This window comes from Conger conger, chromosome 10, assembly GCF_963514075.1.
Source record: "Conger conger chromosome 10, fConCon1.1, whole genome shotgun sequence".
NCBI classification, from domain to species: Eukaryota; Metazoa; Chordata; class Actinopteri; order Anguilliformes; family Congridae; genus Conger; species Conger conger.
The window spans coordinates 22,235,833-22,258,511 of NC_083769.1; the positions used below are offsets into that span (position 1 = coordinate 22,235,833).

The window sequence follows — 22,679 nt, forward strand, 5'->3', positions numbered from 1 at the left end:
AGGACGCGTAATTGTTTGCTTTATCTTATTGTCTGGTTCATTTTATCGCTTAAAAACGATATAGAACAACGACATAGAAGCATGATCTATCACACTGCGAATTCTTCGGCAGTGCCTAACCTATCCATATCTTCGTAGGTCAATGCCATGCAGTCTCTACTGTGTTGTAATCAATGTGGTATTTTAGGAATAGGCCGTGTAAACTGTGGGAAACACTGCGTCTGCTATGCTATCAAAAAGGCTGAATGCATTTTCGTTTTTTAAAACTCTAGATAAAATCACCTTTTATGATAACTGAAACCACATTTAAACGATCATCTCTTTTTACCGGAGGGATTAGAAATGAGATTATGTGGGCCATGGGGAAATTGCTCTCTGGAATGAGAAAGTGCTCCATTAAGTAATTGACTGTAATGATTTCATGGTCTGATTGATGGGCGTTTCAGCGGTCCCTGGGGAATGAACTTAGTCGCCAGGAGCTTGATTCCGCCCGAGAGCGAGCGTGAAGTGAGTCGCACGTCGTGTAATGGGTGACGCCCGCAGTTCATCACCGCAGTAGGTTTCAAATTAACGTGACCTTCAGACTGTGGGATATATGCGCCAATCCCCGTTTCCTTATATCGAATTGGGTAACTCGATGAAAAGACGCGATCTGTTTTCATTAAAGCAGCGAGAGAGAGCCATCGAAATTATGGGATTCGAGGCAATAGCAGGCAGATTTGCTGCCTCTCTACTGTCGGAATTTACTTTGATGGACAATTGTATTTGTCCGTATCAAATAAACAGCATAGCCTAATATGTCCATGCGTATGGGTGGTTCTTTATTTCTTGGGTGGGAAGGGTTTTCCCTCAAAAGGTGAGGGGCGTGTCTCCATACACAAGCAACGCCTACAATAGGAGCAGTCCGAATCTATCATGAACGTTGCTTTTTTAATAAATAGGCTATAGGCTAGGCTATCTCTGCATGGGCTAATTTCCACAGTTGAAATGGACGAAACTTCTGTAATATTACTGCCTTCATTTTAACATTAGACGTTAAACTTGGAGCCGAATGATAGGCTATATGACAAGCAAAGTCTTACGGGATCGTTGTTTTTGACATGTAAATATTAGGCTATGTCTACAGAAAAAAGTAACATAGCGACCGAAGCATATTAGGGCTCCTACGTTATAAGTTTGTCATTACGATTTTAATACAAGAACAGTTTGAGGCGGCGCTTCCCGGTAAGGGAGGGTCATCTTCGAATTGGGCGTGTGGCAGTCAATTTTTTTCTGCATTTCGGGCTGTAGTCCAACAGCTGCAGTTCCCTTCTGTGTGCTGCGTCGTAGACAGAAAGCCGCAATTGTTTTCAGCGTTTTTAGTTATTGTTTTTTTTCAGACGAATGAACTAGTGTATTTAACTTAACACTGCAGCAGTAAAAGCAAAAGGACAACAGACGACTTATCTGGAAATTAAGGTAATTGCCGCCTATCAATGCAACTCACTCTCCGAGTTCGTTGTAGCCTGTGGTTTTGCAGCTAAATGAACCGGGGGCTGTATAAAACATGTAGGCTACACTGTCAGCAGGGTCATGTCAAGTGTATTGGTGCTAAAGTGTCAGTTTAAGTCGGAGGCACGGAAAATCTTCAGGGACGGGACAGTTAGCTACTTTTCCAAGCCGAGAAACCTATCACCCTTTTCTCCAATTCCTCTGATTTGTTTTCTCTCGAAGCTTACTCATTGACGAAGGCGTTCGTTTTCAGTAGGTAGGCTATTCTAGATTTAAGAATTTCACTGGCAGATTAAGTTAGTCACCCAACGGGAAATAAAAATAATACCAACGATGATCCTACTTATAGTTTATTTTCCACATGTCTGGCGTGCGGCGCGTAAACAATATTGACCGTTCATAACGACTGTGGAGAGTCCTCAGATTAGGAGTGATGTTAGAGAAATGCAATGCTGATATAATCAACTTGACATCTTACATGCGTCGGACCCTTTGAAGCATGTTTACTTTGCAGGCTTTATTCGACTAGCCGTTTTCCTGGCACTGTATAAGCACCTCCTCATGATCATTCACAGTTGACATGATATTACTCAGAGCGCGAAGCACTTAGGTGTTATTTTTGTGGTGGATGTTTGACTGCTGAAGGGGTCGCTTACACTCGAAGCACAAAGCACGAATCAAAGCAGATCCAATCGCTCCAGTCGTGCCTTATGTAACCGCGCCTTGCACGACCTGTGTACTTGAAATTCACATTGCAACAACGCGACAAAGGGTAGATTTTACAATGAAAATTAATAGCTCTTTGTTGTGGGAATGTTTTGAAGAAAGTTGGTCGGGTTGGACACTCCATCTTTTGCTTAACTCATTATCAGTGTCACAATTGCTTGAGAAGCCAGTTATGGAACACTAACAGGCAAGTGTGAGTACGCTAGGAATGTAAAACTTTTATAGTCAGTAAAACCATCTATTTTACGATTGTGCAGGGACCATAGACCGTATAAGACAGGAACAGAATGCAAAATCTGCTGTTGCTGTACGAACCACACTGTGGCTGAGATCGTTTCTTTTAATGTAAATCATTTCATGGGAACGTGATGTGGAAAGCCTCAGGCTAAACAACGCAGGGAAGAAAATCCGTTACCCTCTTTAACCTGCTCAGTTTTACTGAACTGCCAGATGTAAAAAAAAAAAAGTGTGATCTGTTTAGCTGTACTTTTCTTCTTTTTTTGCTTCCTTGGTGAAGATAGTTGTTGAAGCATTGCTGAACAAGCAGCTTCAATGTGGTTTGCTTTCCCTTTCTTTCCCTGTTTGAACAAAGTTTTTACGCCATAATAAGCCAAATAGACAGACGCCCTTTTCTCCTAAATAATTTTTCTATGGCATGTGCTGTGGCATATACTCTTCACTGTGCATACCTTGATTTTTAATTTCAGTCACACACTATAGGCTTTCTTCTGGCCTTTATTGTGTGTCGCAGAGGCGCATGGAAACCTCTCCCCCATTCATCCATCTTTCTCATTTCACCATCTGACTTTAAAGCTCAAATTCATGTCTGTCAGTCTGTCCCACTTCAGAGGTCAAGTCCTGACCCTTAACCTTTACCAATGGCTGGTGCAAGGTCAATGTTGATCTTACTGAACTTTGACCTTGGCCTTTTTTCAACATGCTTTCAGGTCTAGCTTAGCCCTCCCTAGGGGCATTTTGTGCCTAGTGTCTTTATCCCGATATGAGGGTGTGGGTGTTCCTGTTTCTACACAGTTCTATACAGGTGCTAAATACTGTGCTTGGTGGTTCTGGCTTCCTCTACAGTCATGTGTTTAATGCTCATGTTCAACCAGCAGTCTCTGCTGTAGTTTACAACGCCTGTATGTTCTGTCTACAAATGAGCGAAGTGAGGTCTGCTAAGATCAGACAGCTTAGCACTGCTCAAGCACAATGAGGGCTGGTGGGAGCTGAAAGGGCTTGCCTGCTTTGCGGTGGTCCTATGGTCCCTCTCTCCAAACCCTAGCCTAGTGGTCATTCCCACTGCTGCATGCCTTTGAGAGCAGTGAATTTCTCTGTGTCGACTGCTGAACTCCAGAAGCAGCATCAAAGGCAGTCTGGAAGTTATTGTGTGCAAAGATTTTCATAATGTTTAGATGTCTCCTCACATGGTAACAACAAATGTAAATTACTAGTTAGTTTGGGGCGGGAGGTGGGTTTTTTGGTCTAGATCAGTTCACAAAAAGAAGCATTAAATATAGAGTAGGTGAGGCAAGGCTAGACTGCTGGTGTGGACCATAGGGGACACCATCCCCATGAAACAAGAAGTATGAATCTGATCACAAAACACACCTAAAAATACACAGCACACACTCAAGCTCCCAAACTACTGCTACATACCAGCACAGCACCTGTCCACCTGGTCATTACAGAATAATTAGTCATCCAGCACATTTGACAAAATTAACAGCAAAGGTTGCACTGACTATGTATCGTGGTACCTAGATATTTCTGAAGTTGAGGACACATTGTCATTTTACATTTATAATCATCCTGCGGTCAACATTAAATGTGTGCCTGAGGTGGCTGCTCTAGTAGAAGTTAAAGGAAGCATATGCAGTGGGTCCCCAGGATCGATTTTGAAGACCCTTGTTTAAGGCACAGGGTAGCAAAGTCCAATGGAGGAGCAGGTTGGGTAGGAAATTCCAATGAAGAGGCAGGTGTGTTGGGTAGGGAAGTCCAATGGAGCGCTGGTGTGTTGAGTAGCAAAGACCGGAAAAGCTGAATACAAGCAAAGCGAAACAGCAGTGTCCTCTTCCGTCAGTTTAGCATAAATATAGTCTTAGTCCAGGAGCCTTGTGGGAATATGTGTTTCTTCTGTCTGAGCCTCTGTCAGAACGAGTCCCTGCTGTTCCAGGCCAGCCTATACAGGCCATCACTCCAACCTTCCTCCGAGGAGAATTCCGGCTTTCCGATGGCGTGGCTGGAAGCGTGTTACCTACGGACTGCTCCTGTGCCCTCGGGATTTCTCATCTCGTTCGCTGCGTTTGCTCCGTTGCGATCGCACCGTCTGTGGAGTTGGCTGCCCTGAGGGGAACTGAGTAAGCGAGGCGTCTCTAAATGGTAGGAGCCTGTGGTTAATAGGCCAACTCTCAGCCTCGCTCCGAAGCTCAGGCGAATCGCAAGGACTTGGGCCCTGGGGAGCAGCCGCGTCGAGGAACGTCTGTCCCGCGAAAGCTGCGGGGACAGTGCGGGTTTAGAAACTGAAGAGAAGGGAGCATAATGCATGCTGGGAATTAACCCAAGCCCGCAGTAGCCTGGGACCTCCTGTGGGGTTTGTCTGTGTTTTCAATTAGCACTGGAACTCCAGGGATTTGAATCCAAATACAGAGGGACTACTGAGGTGGGAAGACAAGTAACTTAAAGCATGCCTGTCTGCCTGTGTGTCTGTGTGTGAGTGCGTGTCTGTGTCTGTGTGTGTGTGCGTGTGTTTTTATATAGGTGATTAGAGATGGTTTCATGGGAGGGCAAAAAGCAGAGAAAGTGTGTGTTTAGACATGCTCTGCCCTGTTTTCATTACTCTTTAGACAGCCAGGTAAATGCTCTCCCCTGGCTTTGGATTGAAATATCTTCTGATTTAAATCTGAAGAGCTCAAATTTATGTCAAGTTGTAACGCTAGACATTTTAACGATCATTTCTTTGGGCTGATGGGCATTCAGAACTTAGCCTCCGGTGCCCATGGGGAATTTAACCCCCTCGTATTCCAGCTCTGACCCTGTGGCAGCTCTCTCTGCATCCCTCGCAACTCCGTGTCTTTGCACGGGGCGATTACTCGGAAAGCCGGCAGTGTTCTCGGGGGTGAGAACATCCACGTTTCGCGTCACGCAACGCTCTCACCTCCTTTGAGGACAGAGGCATTCCTCAGCATCCGCCGGTGAGACGGCTTGCCAGACGTGTGCCATTGTTCTGAGAGGTGACAAAGAGATAGAGATGGAGAGATAGAGCGAGAGATGCGAGGAGAGGAGAGGAAGTGCTGCAACTGTGCAAGTGCAGACGTGTTTGTGGTTTCTTTGGAGCGCGCGCTGAACACCCTTCAGCCAGGTAGCTGCATGCGTTGGGCGGGCGCTCACGCCCCCCTCCCGCCCCCTGCAGTGACTCACCCGTCTGCAGGCATCTGCGGTCCCAGGCTCTGTTTGGTTCTTTTAGTTCCTGCTGAACTTTCAGTCTGACTGCAGTGTTGTTCATCGCGGGGGTGCACCTATCTCATCGGCGTAGGCTGCCTCAAACGCAGGGCGTTAACATCGGACAGGCAGAAGTAGAGTTGAGAGATTGATTTGCCTTTGGGTTTTCATGAAGAGTTTTACAGTGGGGGGGGGGGCGGGAATGCTATGACTTCATTTTGTGGTCTTGGTTTTAGTAATCATCAAGATCTTGTATGCACTAGCCCACACAGTGTATTTTGTGAACCCGCCACGGAAACAGACATTCATAAAAACACACACACACACACACACGTACACACACAGCTTTGGGGCCCCCGGAACTGAAACCTGTACCTCAGCAAAAACGCGGCACCTCTTTGCCTTTGTGTCTTGAACAAGCACACAGAAGCCTAGCGAAGCCGCTAATACAGGGAGTGTTCCCTCACTGCTGAGATGAGTCATGACAGCGTCTGAAGCTGGAATGCGAACCGGAGAGTGGCCTCTTTCCAAAAGGGAGGGGGGCAGGGGAAGACCCATAACAGTTGGCTCCCCCTTGCCCCCCCTCCCCCAACTGCTGTCAGTCACCCTAGCAACGCTCTGACGGAGTTGCATGGATAGGGAAACACTTTCCATATGTCCTTCTTCCTCTTCATACCTCTGACCTGATGTAATCTCTGCCCCCACACAAGTTGCTGGCGGGAACCCAGTGGCCAAAGGTTACTAAATTTAACATAACAAAAAAAAAAAAAGGTTTTCCAACCACAGCCCAAAAACCAGAGCTCACTTTCTGTAGCTGAGTATTGCAAAACAGTTTCCTTGACAGAGCCGGCAGGTGATGGAACAGCTTGCACAAACAAACGCTGTCGCATGTATGCTCGCCTCTAAATATAGCCCCAGCAGTTACAGTACCTGGAACAGGTACCATGCAGGCTTTGAGTATTTACACCAAACCTCTTCCATATTAAATGGCTTACTGTCAGAGCTGCCTGGTATGACAGTCCCTTTAACCGTTGCAATCTGGTGTTCCAGAAAACCTTCAAAATCTGTGTCAGTTCTATGTCCTCTCACTGTCTCCATTTTGTTGAGGGAATACCAGAGTTCAGAGGGGACTCACTCAAAGGGGATTAAAAAGTATTAATGAAATGTCTCTTTATAAAAGGAACATGGAGGAACCAGGTCGTATTCTGTTTGGTAAACCGAAGGGCTTCGTGAGAGGGGGAACAGCGCATGTCCATGCATGTAATTAAAATAACTGCATGCTGAAGTCTACCTTCTTATTACCATAAATTGTAGAATAGAACAAAAATATTTAGGAAAGGCGGGCACGGGCAGTGTTTGCACAAAGTGTGGCAGAAACGACAGCTGTGGGGTCCGGTTACGAGGGGGCTGGAGCCGGTGGGGCCGTGTGAAGCGGCTCCGCAGGTGGACGCAGGGCTGCGATTGGCCCTCTCCTGGCGCTCATCACTGCGTGTTTGTGAGGAGCCGCGCTGGCCTGGCTCGGGCGGGGCAGGGCAGGGCGCCAGGTCTGCGGAGCGGCGGGGACCTGAGCCAACCCGGGCTGAGCCCACGCACCGGCTGCTGCGTGGCTTCCCCTGTGAAGACTTGAGGCGTGAGCAGGAACAGAAGAACGCATCGTGACGGGATTCTGCCATTCAGACCATCCTGGCTCATTATTCAGCTCCAGATTAGAGCCCACATACACTAATTTGACCCTGGAGGCCTTTTGTACTGCTTGTCGTCATCTGTCACTGACAGATGATTGATTGATTAACATCACTGATTGGCCACTCATCCCACTCGCCTGGCAACCCAGGCCTGAACCCATCTCTGGTCAGAGGAGACAAATTAGAACTGCTACTGGCCCCATGGGCCACACATCCCTGTCCTAGAGAGCGTCTAGCAGTATGTGAAGCCAGAACTTCAGCCCTCCTGGGGGGGTCTGACTTCATGGCCTGGCAGCCAGTGGACATGCACTGACAGCTTAATGAAATGGAAAGCAGAGTGCTTTCAAACATTTCTAATAGATTAGAAGGCTAAAAATGGAGATGTAGAGAAATGGGCCACCTGCGATTTCTAAAAACACATTTACCTAATAAAGTTCTCGAGTATTTTATCCAGGGCACAGCCTTTAAACACAAGAATAAAAGATACGAGAGAGAGGTTGGTTTTTGATATTTGCACAGTTGCTCACTGTATTAAAGGTTTATTGAAATAATGTATGCCCCTCTTATGACTTTGTTTGTATGGTTTCTATGAGCCTTGTCCTTCCGCTGTTAGATTTTGGGGGAATGGGTTTTCATACCATTTTATTTTTCTGGGTCATGAAAAGGTGCACATTTCTGCAACCTTTGTGCCCAATTCTCCTCCCCCACAAGCCACAAGCTTGGCTACGTAAATGATGTAGCTTAGCAACAGTACTAACCTTTGGAGGGAATTAAGCGAGGTTGGATGGTCTGTTTGTTAGCACAGCCCGAACAAGGGGTCTAGTGTCACTTGGAAAGAGTGGGAGGGTTTCGCCGGCTGCAGCGTGCCATCCTGACCCCGGTGGCTGTGCATGCGCGCTATGGATCTTCAGCCCCCGAATTCTGTACTTGGACCAGCTCCGCATATAGAACCATATGCGTAAAGGCTCTCACATGCTGGGATGCCCCCAAGCAGTTGGTGCTAACAGACGATAGCGCTGCTCCCAGGAGTGCCCAATTCTCCTACGGGCACTCAGCCCACTCGGTTTTCCAGCAGTACCGTGTGAATGTTGTTGAGCCTGAAGTGCGGCTTGCATGTAAATATTTCGATTTTAGCTGCGCTTTTTGGGAACCCTGCAAGTGTGCCAAGGTTTCTGCCTTCGGTGGGGTATGCCAAGACTTTTGTTCAGTTTGGTTGCCTGTTATTTGTATTTGGCAACACAGCGTCTTTTTCAGAATGACCTGCATTCCCAGGCCCAAATCCCAGAGAGCTCCAGACCACAGAGAGCTGTAGGCGCATTTCCATTTTGGAACACAACCCCCAAAGTTTGCCCCAGTTCCTTTCGCAGTCTTTTGGTGGGGGCAGGGAAAACTGGGGCAAGAGTCTTTCCTCTGGGAGACCTCCTCCCTCCTGGTAAAGAGAAACATCGTTGCAGCTCATTCCACGAGACTGGGCCTAAGAGATCCCCAAACAAGGGCGTCTCTTTCACCTATCCTGGAGCACTAAATCCTGCTGTTAAATCCTGGAACGTGCCTTTAAAAATCCCGTCTGGGTCACAGATAATGTGATTGATTGGAGACGTGGAGTGACTCTTCACACAAAGACCTCAGACAGTCTGTGCCCCTCTCCTGGCTCCACCTGGTGCACCTTCCCCAGTATCTCCCCACCTGTTAGGAGGCCTCTCGGTTCTCCGTGGACCACGGAATGAGTGGTGGTTGTGTGCGGGCAGGAGTAAAATCCTGAGCCGTTGATCTATATTCCCTTGTAGCCAGGCTGGGACTTTTGCAATACTCACACCGACATCACACCTCCCTATCTGGTTGACCATGTGCCCGCCCCTTATGTTCTGCCCTGTGGGGATGCTGGCCAGGTCTGGGACTGGCACAGCTTAGGTTACCATCATCACACTCAAAAAGCAGACCAGGACTTCATTGGGATGGCCACCCCCTTTGCATCCTTACGCTTTGAGAAAACAGAGGCAGGCTTGGCTCAGGTGTTACTGCTCCCGGCTGGCTGTGGAGGCTGTAGTAAGGGAAATATCCGGATCAAGAACATTGGCTTACCTTCCACAGCCTCCACCTGCTGGGAGCCAATCAGTGCTGGATGCCTCTGCCCAGAACTTCCTGGCAGGAGGATATGAAGGTGTGCCACATGCTGGCAGGAATTGTGTCTCCATTATGTGATGTAGCATTAAGTTATTGTGATGCTTTTTCTGAAGAGTCGTGCCTTAATACGGAAAGGGTAACTGTCAGAGTCATAAAGGAGAAGCTGTGGGTATGGGCTTTCTCCGACGTTCCCTAAAACACATACCCAAACACTGCCTGACGAGGTTTCCAAACAACATCCTGCTGCTTACACATTCATTAGCACTTGCAGTTGGCTAATGGCCAAGCCAACTGCAAGTGCTGATGAATGTGTAAGTTTGTGTGTATACACAAGTAAGTGTGTACTGTTAAGTGTATTTATTTATTCAACAATGTGCTGGAAACATTCCAAGGGGATTTTGGTCCGTCTTGGCCACACTGCAAACCTCCAATTCCATGCCAAACATGCTCTATTGGGTGGAGGTCTGGGGACTGTGCAGGCCATTGGAGTAAGCTTAAGTCACTGTCACTTGTTTGGGGAAACAGCTTGTGATGATGCCCACTTTGTGGCATGACACATTATCATTCTGGAAGTATCCATTTGAAGGGGTAGACTGCCCGTAGAGAGAGATCCACATGGTCTGCAACAATATTTATGTGTGGCATTAAATAATGCACAAGGGGTCAAACGTACGCCAGGAAAACATTCCCCACACCATTACACCAAATACCATTCACTTACATTATACAGCTACATCAGGCACTCTGGATAAGAGCTTCTGCTAGATGCATTCATAGAATACAATTTCATGTTTGACTTGGTTGTGATGAGCCAGCAGACACAAGCCAACAAAATTGAAAGGTTCCCCCTCCGTGGGCTATCACCAGACACTGGTTTGACACTCACTTTTGAGTTCTGGGGAAATTAATTTTGAGCAACTGAAGACAAGTTGTTGAAGTATAAGAAATTTGCAAATTAATGGGGTCAAAAGATAATTTTCATGGCAGTGGGTGGAGACTCAAGCTGATTGTCTGGTTTCACTTCTTTGTCTCACAATAACACAATTTGAGAAGGGAATTAGTTTCCGTCTTAAGTGCTCTGCTTCTCCTTACTCAAGCGGAACATTAAAAAACGGTTTGTTTTCAATGGCATGATGTATTTAAGAAATCAGTAAAGAAACTTTGAATGAGATGTTATTGTAAGTCATAGATATCTTGTTTACTTGTTTCACAGAAGACACAGCTAATGTTGTTTTTGGTACTTCCAGCTGTCGAGTGTACATTTTGTTCATTGTTCAGTCATCTATAACTAAATGTGCCTTGCTCTCCTTGGCATCCCAATGGTGTAAAACCTTGTTAGATATTTACTTTCCTGATGCGAGTGTTGAATTCTGGGTCTGAAGTGGGTTTGCACAGCCCCAGTACATTATGCATATTTTTAAATTTAATTTGGGTCTGCTCTTAGTCACAGTTTGCATGTAAAACTGAATTTTACTTTGTCATCCTGTTGTATCTCCTCGTTCTTTCCATAAGAGAAAGACTTCAGATACAGTAAGCTGAAGTATAAAATATTGCTAGACTTTAAGTACTTTGGCGCCACATGGCCTTCTAAGTGGATCCACTTATGTTGTCTTTCGTTGTAAGATGTTGTGGATAATTGTGCCTGCTACATGAGTTTAATGTGATTTAATGTAATGGAACACATAAGTATGAGCTGTAAAAGAAAAAAAGGCTCTGTTTTTCATAGCATTTCTCAATTTGAGGCGCATAAAACAACACTGAGCTGAAAGACCGTCCTGGCATGTCCTGGAAATGACTCATATTTTTCCGAGGGATGAAAAAATTGATAAAAAAACAAAACAACGAGAAATATGAAAGCCCACACTCCTCCTTATAGGATTCCGTTAGTCTTTAACAAACAGAAAGCCTACTTCTGCGTGGGTTAGCAAGCTATTGTGTTTCCAGGAAAACCCTTCAAAACATGGCCTTGCAGACCCGCAGTTTGAAAACAGCCACAGGGCGAAGTTCGCTCAGGGACTGTTTCATACCATCATCTCTGCAGCACTCTTCAAATCAGCCTTGTGGGTGTTGGTGCGCTTTTGCTCTTGCACAGTGTTATTTTGTGCTATCCGGTGAAAACGCAGACAACAAATGTGGTTGTAATTATCTTGCCATGCAGCAAACATGGAAAATGATTCATTGCATATCCGAGTGCAATGTGTGAACCTTGCCGGCTGGGCTATTTCCGGAAAGTGGGTGCATTGATATGATGAAGAAACATTACACTTGAACATGGAAATATAGTTTTTACTGTATTTTGTATATTATACTCGTATTTTTCTTCGTCCAAGAAATTGGACTGAAATTTGATGTCTTCTCTCAAACCTCTCTCACATCTCTTGTCTCTCTTAACGGTCATGTGGCAGACCCCTCTTTACACTACTCCATTTTCTCTCTCTCACTTTCTCACATTCTCACTCTCTCACAGGGTTTCTCACTGCCCTCTTGCACCTGCATGTATTTGCTGTGGTTTGGTTCCTGGGGACGGAGGTGTTCCTCTGCAGACGTGTTGCACCTCCTGGCCGTAGAAGTGCAACACGTTCCTGCATTTTTATTCCCACCCCCGGTCCCCAGGGCTCCATATCTCAGCACTGTTCCTGGGTGATGGGTTGTCAACGCCCCCCGATGCACTTGGTGTAACTCCCACCCCCTCCCCACCACGTACCTCCACAGGTGGTGTCTCCTCACCCAGGCGGCAGCATGTCCCTCCCCACTGACGCTGAGCCCAAGGAGCTCAGCCCTGTGGACTTCATCCAGCTGCAGCAGTACATCGACTGTGAGTGCTGTGGACTTCCACCCCCTCTCCCCCCACGCCTGAAATCCTCTGCCCCCCTCACATTCACCTGCTTCCACCCCCTCGCCCCCCAAGCCTGAAATCCTCTGCCCCCCTCACATTCACCTGCTTCCACCCCCTCGCCCCCCAAGACTGAAATCCTCTGCCCCCCTCACATTCACCTGCTTCCACCCACCTACCTGGTCTCCCTTGCTCTCCCACCCTCTCCTTTGTGTACTAATATGATATTTCACAGATAGATTGCATTTTTATTGAAATCCTCCGTGCCCTACCAATGCTGTACCGCCCACGCTGGGTTCAGCGAGCTGCTCATCAGTCCGTCGGGAGACACGCTTGTCTGTTTTTTTTTTTTTGTTCTTCCGGGTTTGATGTTTGTTGCTTCATATGAAAGTGAATGGCTGCAGAAATCCAAATGAGCTCATTTTCTGACATTGCCAAGATGACATTTTGTGAAATTTGATTTGAGGGAGTAAGACGGGGCTCGGTCACCTGCTGAGCACAATCCTTTTATGGTTGACAATTTGTTTAAAAATGGTATTTGTATGAAAAGGAAATGACACGAAGACAGTATGTGTTGTATTTTAGTCTTACACTTATACAAGCATGCTGTGTCTTCTGAAATGTGCTCCTGTTTTTTTTTGTTGTTAATATTGGTATTTTACCATTAAAGCGTGTGTCCATGAGTCTTTTTTAAAGTGAATGTTGATTGTGTGGGTGTATCATCATATTTCTTTGTTTGTTTTTAAAATAAATGTTGATTGTGTGGGTGTATCTTATTTGTTTTTTGTTTTTTTAATATGAATGTTGATTGTGTGGTGTATCAAATTTGTTTGTTCTTTTTTAAAGTGAATGTTGATTGTGTGGTGTATCAAATTTGTTTGTTCTTTTTTAAAGTGAATCTTGATTGTGTGGGTGTATCATTTCGTTTTTACATATGAATGTGAATGTGCGTGTGCCTGCGCCAGCGTGTCAATGCATAATATGTTATTTGCTTTTTGTATGTGGAAGCTAATAGTGTGGGTCTAGCAGGGAGGATTTGCTCAGGTGTTTTCCCTGCAGAGGCCTTAGTGTTAGCGCTGTGCTGTTGGTCTCCAGACTGCAGGCTGAAGGTGAAGGACGTGATGAAGGAGTTTGATGCCAACGGCCAGCTGGTCCAGCACCGGCACGGAGAGGTGAGCCCCGCCCACTCCTGTTAGGCGCCTACATTGCACACCATGGTCAGCGGCCCCACAGGATGCCAAATGATTGGTTAAGGTGTACTCCAAAGATGGAGGGGGCTCAGTGCTCTGATGCAGTGACTGCAGTGAAGAGCTGCAGCAGGTATCAGAACGTGCTTCAAGGGCACAAGCTTGGCTGCGCTCTCCAAAAAAGACAAAGAGTGTTTCAGCAGTGAGATGGGCCTATAAATGCAACCAGACTCTCAGAATGGAAATGGACTCAGACCAGGAAGCAGAGGTTAACTAGCGGCAGGAATGGCCGTCCCCTTTAACAGCTCGGGTTGAACAAATTGCTCCTGAGGACAGATGCTCCATATTAATCATGCTGCTGAACAGTGGCAATGCACTTAGTCTAAAATATTAGCAGGCAAAGCGGTGCAGGATTATACGCGGAGGAGAAAATAATAGTGTTTGAGCACGTACCGTTCTGTGCCTGAACTTGGTGGAAACGGAAAAGCGCCCTTCCCATGTAGGCCAAATACCACTAATCCCTGAAACATGCCTTGCCTTTGATGTTGAAGCCAAATGAAGAGAGATGCTTTTGGCAGGATTGCAGGTGGAAGCAGACTTTGGCCAGTGCCCCTGAAGAAGCGGCCTTCTCCATACCTGCTGGCTTAACTGGGGTCGAGGGGCTTCATTTTGAAAAAGGAATAGTAATGGTAGTTCAAAAGGATGTCATTTAGCATCTCACTGAATGGCAATCCTGGGGGAGAACTTGCCGTGCAGTCAACCAGTTGTTTTGCTTGACGCTGAACAAACGAAACTGACAACCGCATTGTTCTGCTCACCACAGAGGAACATAATGGCTGAGATATGATATGCAAACATGGAGAAGAACCACAGACAGAACTGTGATGTCATGACTGGCCTCACCACAGTTCTTTCACTCGAGAAAGTTTTCTAACGTGTTTCTCGTGGTGGGCGAGGTATGTTTACTTTGCCTGGAGCACCATTGTTCTCTTGCCCATAGGAATGCTTACATGCTTGATCTTATATGGCAATGAATAATGGTCTCTTAAAAATAATTCATCATTTACTTTAAAACTTTGATACAGCTTGGATTTTACATATATATCCTGAAGGAGCTTCAAATACTGCTCCCAGGCAAAGTTACTTGAAAAACAGCCATGTCATTCTTGGTTGTTTTGCCAACCACACGGCTAACCCACAGGCTTCATTCAGCCCTCATTATAAAGGCCTGGTCTGTCCCACACAAGTCTTTCTCTGGGGTTTATTCTCTCCCACCTGTATCTAATGTGAGTGAGTCAGCAGGCCTTGGCGAGCAGGCGTATCTATGGCTGTATATGTGGCTCTGAGCGGGATGTGGGTGCTGGCGGTGTTGGGTGAAGCACTGTGTAGCTCGTGTGTCTCTCCCCAGCCGAGCGGCCTTTCTCAGAGCAGGATTGGGTGACCTTCTCTCTTATTTGTCAATGCCTCCCTCCTTCTTTCGTCTCTCTCCACCTCCTCGGCAGTCCATCAAGGAGGAGGGCTTCCGGCTCTTTCTGAAGGCATACCTGGAGGTGGAGGATTTCCCAGCGGACCTCTGCCAGCGCCTGTTCCGCTCCTTCCAGACATCCGAGCCCGCGGGGCCAGATGGAACGGAGCCCCCCACTGAAAGTGAGACCGCACCTCCTGCAAGCGTGACCCCACCCTGTTTGAAAACATAACTCCTCCCCCTAAAAAACAACCATCACTGCACCCTCTGTCTATTTATAAATGTAACTCCTCCTCCCAGGACTGTGACAATTTGGTAGTGTCGACCGTAATCGCGTCTGAATCATTGTGCATTGTGGTCGCACAGGCATTACATCCAGAGATATTTGTCGCTGACGTGGTTCTGTTCAGTGTTCAAAATGTGAGAATCAGACTTTCTCCACCTGATCACAGCAGCTCAAAGAGCACAAACGGCCTTAATCTTTTAAAGAAAAGGAATCAATGCGTGTCTGTTTAACTGATATTCAGCACCTTGCTCAGCTCAGTGGCCTGTGTAATCGATAGAGCTGATCAATGTGTTCTGCAGCGCTCGCACCCCTGTGTTGTGCTCACCCCCATGTCCTTCTGCTTTTAAGGGGAGGTCTTCCTCAAGGATGTTTCCTGTTACTTCTCCCTGCTCGAGGAGGGACAGCCACGCGAGAAGCTTGAGTGTGAGTCCCCCAGCAACGCGAACCCTCTCTGTGTAACGCTGTCATTCTACTGCTTCCGTTGAGAGGAGAGGAGGCCTCTTACAGTGTTAAAGTCATGTGCACTGCAGTCAGAGTACGGATGTTTATGAAACCTCTTCTTTCCTGTTTCAGTCACTTTCAAACTGTACGACAAAGATGGCAATGGACTCCTTGACAGTTCGGTAAGAGAAGCAAACGCATCGTGCTACACTTCCACAGCTCAGAGTCGCCGTGAACGCAGATGAGTGGCAGGCCAGTTAAGAAGGGCCTATTGCTGGAAACCAATTTCAAGGCAATTTTACGGTTCACCAAGCATGGGGGCATCATATTTTCAGTGTCACGGGCCAGTGGTTGTCAAGGCCCCACCCTACATGCAGCTGCACGAGGTTGCAAAACTTGCCGCAATGTGGATGGAAATTTGCTGTGTAGGAGTTCCTGGCTGTGAGATGAGGAGACGGCGCTATAAATGACTGCGAATGTCCCGTACACAGTCAGTGACTCACTCACTCCCTAACTCACTGACTGAGCCAGCACCCCTCCCCCCTAACGGGAACTGCAGTAACAATGTTTTACCACTAGAGGCATGCAGACCAGTTTCCTGTTTGCTACTCTTGGATGAATGCATTAAAAGTGCTATTCCATAACGCCTGTCCCAGTGATGCACGGCCTCTGCCACCGGCCCTGTTCTTGGTGTTTTGAAGCTTTGGCATCCCCAATATGTTCTTAAGTCCATTGTTTCCACAGGAAGTGGATCGGATTATAGCCCAGATGATGCATGCTGCAGATTACCTGGGCTGGGATGTCACCGAGCTCAGGCCGGTAAGAGACCACACACACACACACACACACACACACACACACACGGACATACTCACACGCGCACACATACACACACACACACACACACACACACACAGAGACACTCACACACGCATAGACAAACGGAAACACAAACATGGACACACACTCACGCTCTGCTTCTGTAAAAATCAATGTCTCTGCGCTATGATATAGGTTTACTGATCTCCCCCTCCCTTTGGGAAGGCTGCTGGATGGCTGTTAAAATAAACTGCTCTGCTCTGGGTCAGGCTGTATGGCTCAGCCATCGCTATCTGTGAGGTTTTGTGCCAACAAATTGAAATTTCGACATTTTGTTTTATTGACATTTATTATTTTTCTAGTGTTTGTGTTGGAGGTAATTCAGAGTTTAATATCTAATAATCCTGTTAGCTGAAGTGAAGTCCATGGTTTATTTCAACAATCAAAATGAAAATATACCCTGATGACCCTGGAAGGTGCCCTGTGATTGGCTGGGTGGAGTGCTGACTGTGCACTGTGATTGGCCAGGTGCTGAAGGACATGATGACAGCCATTGATTCTGACGGCAGCGGCACGGTGTCCTTGGAGGAGTGGGTGGAGGGCGGGATGAACAATGTGCCCCTGCTGGTGCTGCTGGGGCTGAAGGTGAGACCGCACACACCACTCACCTCTCTACTGAACACATTCTGTACCGCACACACCACTCACCTCTCTACTGAACACATTCTGTACCGCACACACCACACACCTCTCTACTGAACACATTCTGTACCGCACACACCACTCACCTCTCTACTGAACACATTCTGTACCGCACACACCACACACCTCTCTACTGAACACATTCTGTACCGCACACACCACTCACCTCTCTACTGAACACATTCTGTACTGCACACACCACTCACCTCTCTACTGAACACATTCTGTACCGCACTCACCTCTCTACTGAACACATTCTGTACCGCACTCACCACACACCTCTCTACTGAACACATTCTGTACCGCACACACCACTCACTTCTCTACTGAACACATTCTGTACTGCACACACCACACACCTCTCTACTGAACACATTTTGTACCGCACACACCACTCCACCTCTCTACTGAACACATTCTGTACCGCACACACCACTCACCTCTCTACTGAACACATTCTGTACCGCACACACCACACACCTATTTACTGAACACATTCTGTACCGCACTCACCTCTCTACTGAACACATTCTGTACCGCACACACCACACACCTCTCTACTGAACACATTCTGTACTGCACACACCACTCACCTCTCTACTGAACACATTCTGTACCGCACTCACCTCTCTACTGAACACATTCTGTACCGCACTCACCTCTCTACTGAACACATTCTGTACCGCACACACCACTCACCTCTCTACTGAACACATTCTGTACCGCACACACCACACACCTATTTACTGAACACATTCTGTACCGCACTCACCTCTCTACTGAACACATTCTGTACCGCACACACCACACACCTCTCTACTGAACACATTCTGTACTGCACACACCACTCACCTCTCTACTGAACACATTCTGTACCGCACTCACCTCTCTACTGAACACATTCTGTACCGCACTCACCTCTCTACTGAACACATTCTGTACCGCACACACCACACACCTCTCTACTGAACACATTCTGTACCGCACTCACCACACACCTCTCTACTGAACACATTCTGTACCGCACACACCTCTCTACTGAACACATTCTGTACCGCACACACCACACACCTCTCTACTGAACACATTCTGTACCGCACACACCACACACATCTCTCTGTCTGTCTCTACAATCTCTATCTCTGTGGCCCTAATGAAGAGATTATGTACTACACACACAATATATATTTCTATCTCTCTGCCGCTCTCTCTCTGATTCTTGCTCTCTCTGTCTCTCTCCGGAACAAATTCAGTCCTGCAGCTCCAGATTGATGCAGCACTCTGTCTCTCTTCCATTAGCTTATTCTTCCACTTCTCTCCTTGCCTCTTTCTCACATCAATCCTCCCCCCCCCGCTCCCCTCCCCATCTTTTGCAATTTCTCCTCTCTTCACTGTCTTGTTCCATACCTCCCCCTCATTGCCTCTCCCTCCTCCCATCTTCCTCACTTCATGAATATTCATGCGATGCTGGGCCCGGAGCTACTCTGATTTTGAATTATTGGCAGTTAATGCCGCTGGGAGCGGAGCCGTGCTGATGACAGGCTCGGTGCTAATGAGCATGCATACCGTCTTCCCGAGACCAGCAGCACAGGGTCCACAAATATACGTGTGGAGTAAGAAAAGTGCCGTCTAAAGCTTGTCCCTCTTTTGAGTGTGCACACCTACCGCAGTGCATATACTGTATTTCCCTCTGTTTTGCTAAACTAGAGCTTCACCAAGCACAAAACTGAAACTTATGAAGCACTTGGAAATATGACTGGTTCACTTGCTTTTTACCATTGATTAGATATGTCTCTTTACCTTAGATTAGATTGTATTTACTGTAGCTACGTTTTTTTAGGGTGGCTTTACTAGGGCCTTCTTTAAACAACACGACATATTTAAACAAGCTGTGACATCACTGTGCTGGTTCGTCTCAGTTGCTCATGCTATTTTCATTACTAGACCGCTGAGTTTCAATGAGCTCAGCGATGAATTGTGAACGGAACATTATTTTTAACTAACTGCTTCTGATGAGATCAAACCCTGTTTTGTTCCCCTCACGGTTCAGCATTAAGCACACTGCAAGTCAGCAGCCTAGCAATAAGAAGAGCTTGAGAAGCCAAGAAAAAACCTGGTGATGTTACAACCGAGCTTGTTCCAAGATGGCTGTGCCCTAGTGCCAGTAGCTGCAAAAAAAGCACTTAAGCTTATTTTTCTTGCAAATAGGGGTCAGATTTGAATGTAGGGCCATATCTTATCGAAGGCAAAAGGCAAATGAACCAGAGTCATATTACTGAGTGCTTCATGTCCCCTGTAATGGGAAGACGAGCGAGTCTCTCTATCTCTCTCTCTCTTTCTCTCTCTCTATCTCTCTCTCTTCCTCTCTTCCCTCTCTATGCTTTTATATACAGATTGGGGCAGTCAGGTCACATGGCAAAGAAATAAATAAGAAATGGAGGAGCACTTCGGTCAAATTCAAGGCCATGTTCACGAGCATTGTCCATCACCTCCCAATATTTTTAACCCCTCAGTCCCATGGTGTGATTCATTGACTGAAAAGTTGGGGGGTGTTTTCTAACAAGCTCATATCTGCTGCTAAATAATTCTAGTAAATCACACTAAAATGAGAGAGTTGATGGCAGGTGCATATCGCCTCTGTTGTTCTGGAGTGTAGTGACACAGTCATCTTCAAAGTGCTACAGTAAACACTGATAGCAGGTGCACCAGCCATCCACGGATATTTTAGTGCCACCACAATGTGAAAAATTGATTTACCTCAGAGTGCACTTTGGTATTTTAAACCCCTGCATTCATGAAACGTGGCCGTGATTTCACGAAAGTGCGAGAGACAGAGGAGCAGTTTGCCCCTGGCCTCTGAAGTCGTCGTGCCTCATCGCGCGGCACGTTCGCTCAAGAAAGGAACGAAAGAAAGTTGCACGGATGCCTGCTGTTTACAGCTTCCTGCCATTGGCTGGTTGAGTGCGTCGATGTCTCTTGTGAAATCCCACAAGACTTCCGCGGGGCTATTTCAGGCCTTTCTCTCTGAGACTGCCATGGTCTTGGATGCATGCTGACATAGGGCTACGCCTCAACGCCTCAATGCTGAACTGAAGTACACCGACTCATTGTGACCAGACTGCAGTCATCTGTAATAGAAGCCACGCCGTCCCTTTCGAATTCATGAATAACTTATTTCTTGCGGGAACACCATGGTCTTTTAACATTTTTTGTAATCCAAAAAGGTTCCGGCATGCTCATTTGTTTTTGCTTTCAGAATTGTTTATCGCCCCCACAAACAAGATGAATTGGGCCCAGACTGGGCTTGCCATAACAATCTAACCTCTTGAAGAACCCAAAATTATTACCCACAGTATTTAAGTTTTTTCTTTTTTTTTTTTTTTTAAACCCAGAAGGGTTTCTAGTATTATATAATGATCTGATAATTACCGATTCCTCATTGTGTGTTTTGTTTCCCATTCTTTCATTGTTCCCGCAAGTGAGGATAATGGCTGGGCGGTGTGCAGGGTTTGTCAGACGGGACTTTGTGTTTATCAGCAGAGCTGCAGGAAACGAGCAGTTTTGCACAGTAGAATTGAGAGCACATTAATTTTACCAGAGGGATGGTAGCATTATGCGGCCACAGGCACTCTCACTAATTAAGCCAGTCTGCTGAGTCCGCAGTTGCCTGCTATTATAAAAGGGCACGATTCCACTGTTCTTCATAGCACATTTGTGGTTAGACCCCATTACACGGTACTGCTTCAGGACGATGAGCCACGTACTTCCAGATATGTTTCTGGGGGTTTCTGTTTATGAAGCGTGTGACACCGATGGGGACGGGTAGGCTGTTATCGTGGGCGTGCAGAGTCTTCATCACCGCTAGATCGGAAGGTGCCTACAAAATGGCCGAACGTCTCTCTTACCGTCAAAGGTCTGACGGCAAACTGGAAAAGCTGTGTTCAGCACACAGAGGAAGGAGGTCCCTGTGGGCTAGCTTTTGCTTGCCCACAAACGAGAGCACATTGTTGTTTCCTCTCCATTCACACAACCTGGGGAGAACTGATCATGCAGAGCTGCGCTTACTGGGGAATGAACTGTTGCTCAGTACAGCTCGATTATGTTTCACGCATTCGCACGTCTAACCACACTAACAGGAAGAGTGCTGTAGCATGCGTTGTTTCACAACAAGATGTGCTTCAGGCATTTTAAGTTTGCCTGAGCTGAATGCCGCTCCTTCCTTTTCGTCCTCCCGTCAGATGACCCAAAAGGACGGGCAGCACCTTTGGAGGATGAAGCACTTCAACAAGCCGGTGTACTGCAACGTGTGCCAGAGCATGCTGCTGGGGCTGCGCAAGCAAGGGCTGTGCTGCACGTGTGAGTACCGGGCGCCGCCACCAGAGGGCAGCGCTCACAGACACAACAGAAACGGCTGATATTGCGCAGCCTCTCTCGCGCGTTCAGGTTTACACCAACGCAGGGCTGCCACCAGGGGGCGACAACCAGAGGGGAAGGTGGGGGGTAATGGTCTGTGAACTTCTGGTAAATATTATTGTCCCGGTTTCAGGGATAATATAATCATAATATTAATAATGTCATTTTGCCCTGGGCGTGGGAATTTCACCTGGCAGTCCTGCACCAGCGGCACCTAGTGCCTGGTTTGCATCGGGGCCACTTCAGTCGTTCATGACTGTTACCTCACATTTGATTTATGCAGTTGGTAACAGTCTTTTTTTATTTTTAAATGCTCAAAGGTCTTTTTTTTCAGGCTGTAAATATACAGTCCATGGGCGCTGTGCCAACAAGAACCCATCCCCCTGCACCCGTACCTATGTCAAATCCAAAAAAGATACTGGGGTGAGTTGTCTGGTTCTGAAAGGTAAAAGACCTTATTTAAATATAAATGCTTTCTATAATAAACAATACTTCCTATGTGCAGATTCTGTGATTTTGTTTATGCTATGTTCCCAGTTGTTGTTTCTGGCACCGTGTGGTTTGGTTACCTTTAGTGACCGTGGGTCTTGGTGTGAATGCCTGCTCTTCTGTCTGTCTGTCTGTCTGTCTGTCTGTATCTGTACATCTATCCTCGCTCCAGATATCAGCCCATGACTGGGTTGCAGGGAGCTGTGACTCTGGGAAGTGTGACAGGTGCCAGAAGAAGATTAAGAGCTACCACGGGCTGACGGGGAAGCGCTGTGTTTGGTGCCACAGCATGGTGAGTACCAGACGCCACGGCTCGTCCACGACTCCTTATTACTGATGATAGATATAATGGATTGGAAAAGGAGAGTGAAAGGGGTAAACTCACTTAAAATTCTATAGCACCCACCGGGGTGATGCATGGCAGCCATTTTGTGCCAGAACACTCAGCACACATCATTTAAAGTAGAGAAGGGGGTGGGCATTTTTTAGTCCGCTACACAAGGGGATGTTTAGTTGGCCAGACTGAGTGGGCTCGGAATGACAGCGCGGTTGAGCATTTCTGTGAGTGAGGAACAGTTCC

General features: G+C 46.8%; 1 protein-coding gene across 2 annotated transcripts in view; it reads left to right on the forward strand.

Moving 5' to 3' along the window:
• The first annotated feature begins 994 nt into the window (after positions 1–994).
• Positions 995–22,679, forward strand: part of dgkaa (diacylglycerol kinase, alpha a) — a 33,504-nt gene continuing 11,819 nt past the window's right edge. Inside the window, exons 1-11 of one of the 2 annotated variants that reach the window (XM_061256853.1) lie at positions 995–1,458; positions 12,177–12,279; positions 13,393–13,469; positions 14,987–15,131; positions 15,584–15,658; positions 15,809–15,858; positions 16,421–16,495; positions 17,024–17,140; positions 21,436–21,553; positions 21,945–22,033; positions 22,272–22,391. In XM_061256853.1, coding sequence (XP_061112837.1) covers positions 12,204–12,279; positions 13,393–13,469; positions 14,987–15,131; positions 15,584–15,658; positions 15,809–15,858; positions 16,421–16,495; positions 17,024–17,140; positions 21,436–21,553; positions 21,945–22,033; positions 22,272–22,391 — 942 coding nt within the window. In that variant the 5' untranslated portion in view covers positions 995–1,458; positions 12,177–12,203. The remainder of the gene's footprint in view (positions 1,459–12,176; positions 12,280–13,392; positions 13,470–14,986; positions 15,132–15,583; positions 15,659–15,808; positions 15,859–16,420; positions 16,496–17,023; positions 17,141–21,435; positions 21,554–21,944; positions 22,034–22,271; positions 22,392–22,679) is intronic. The other variant, XM_061256854.1, reaches the window with a different exon arrangement.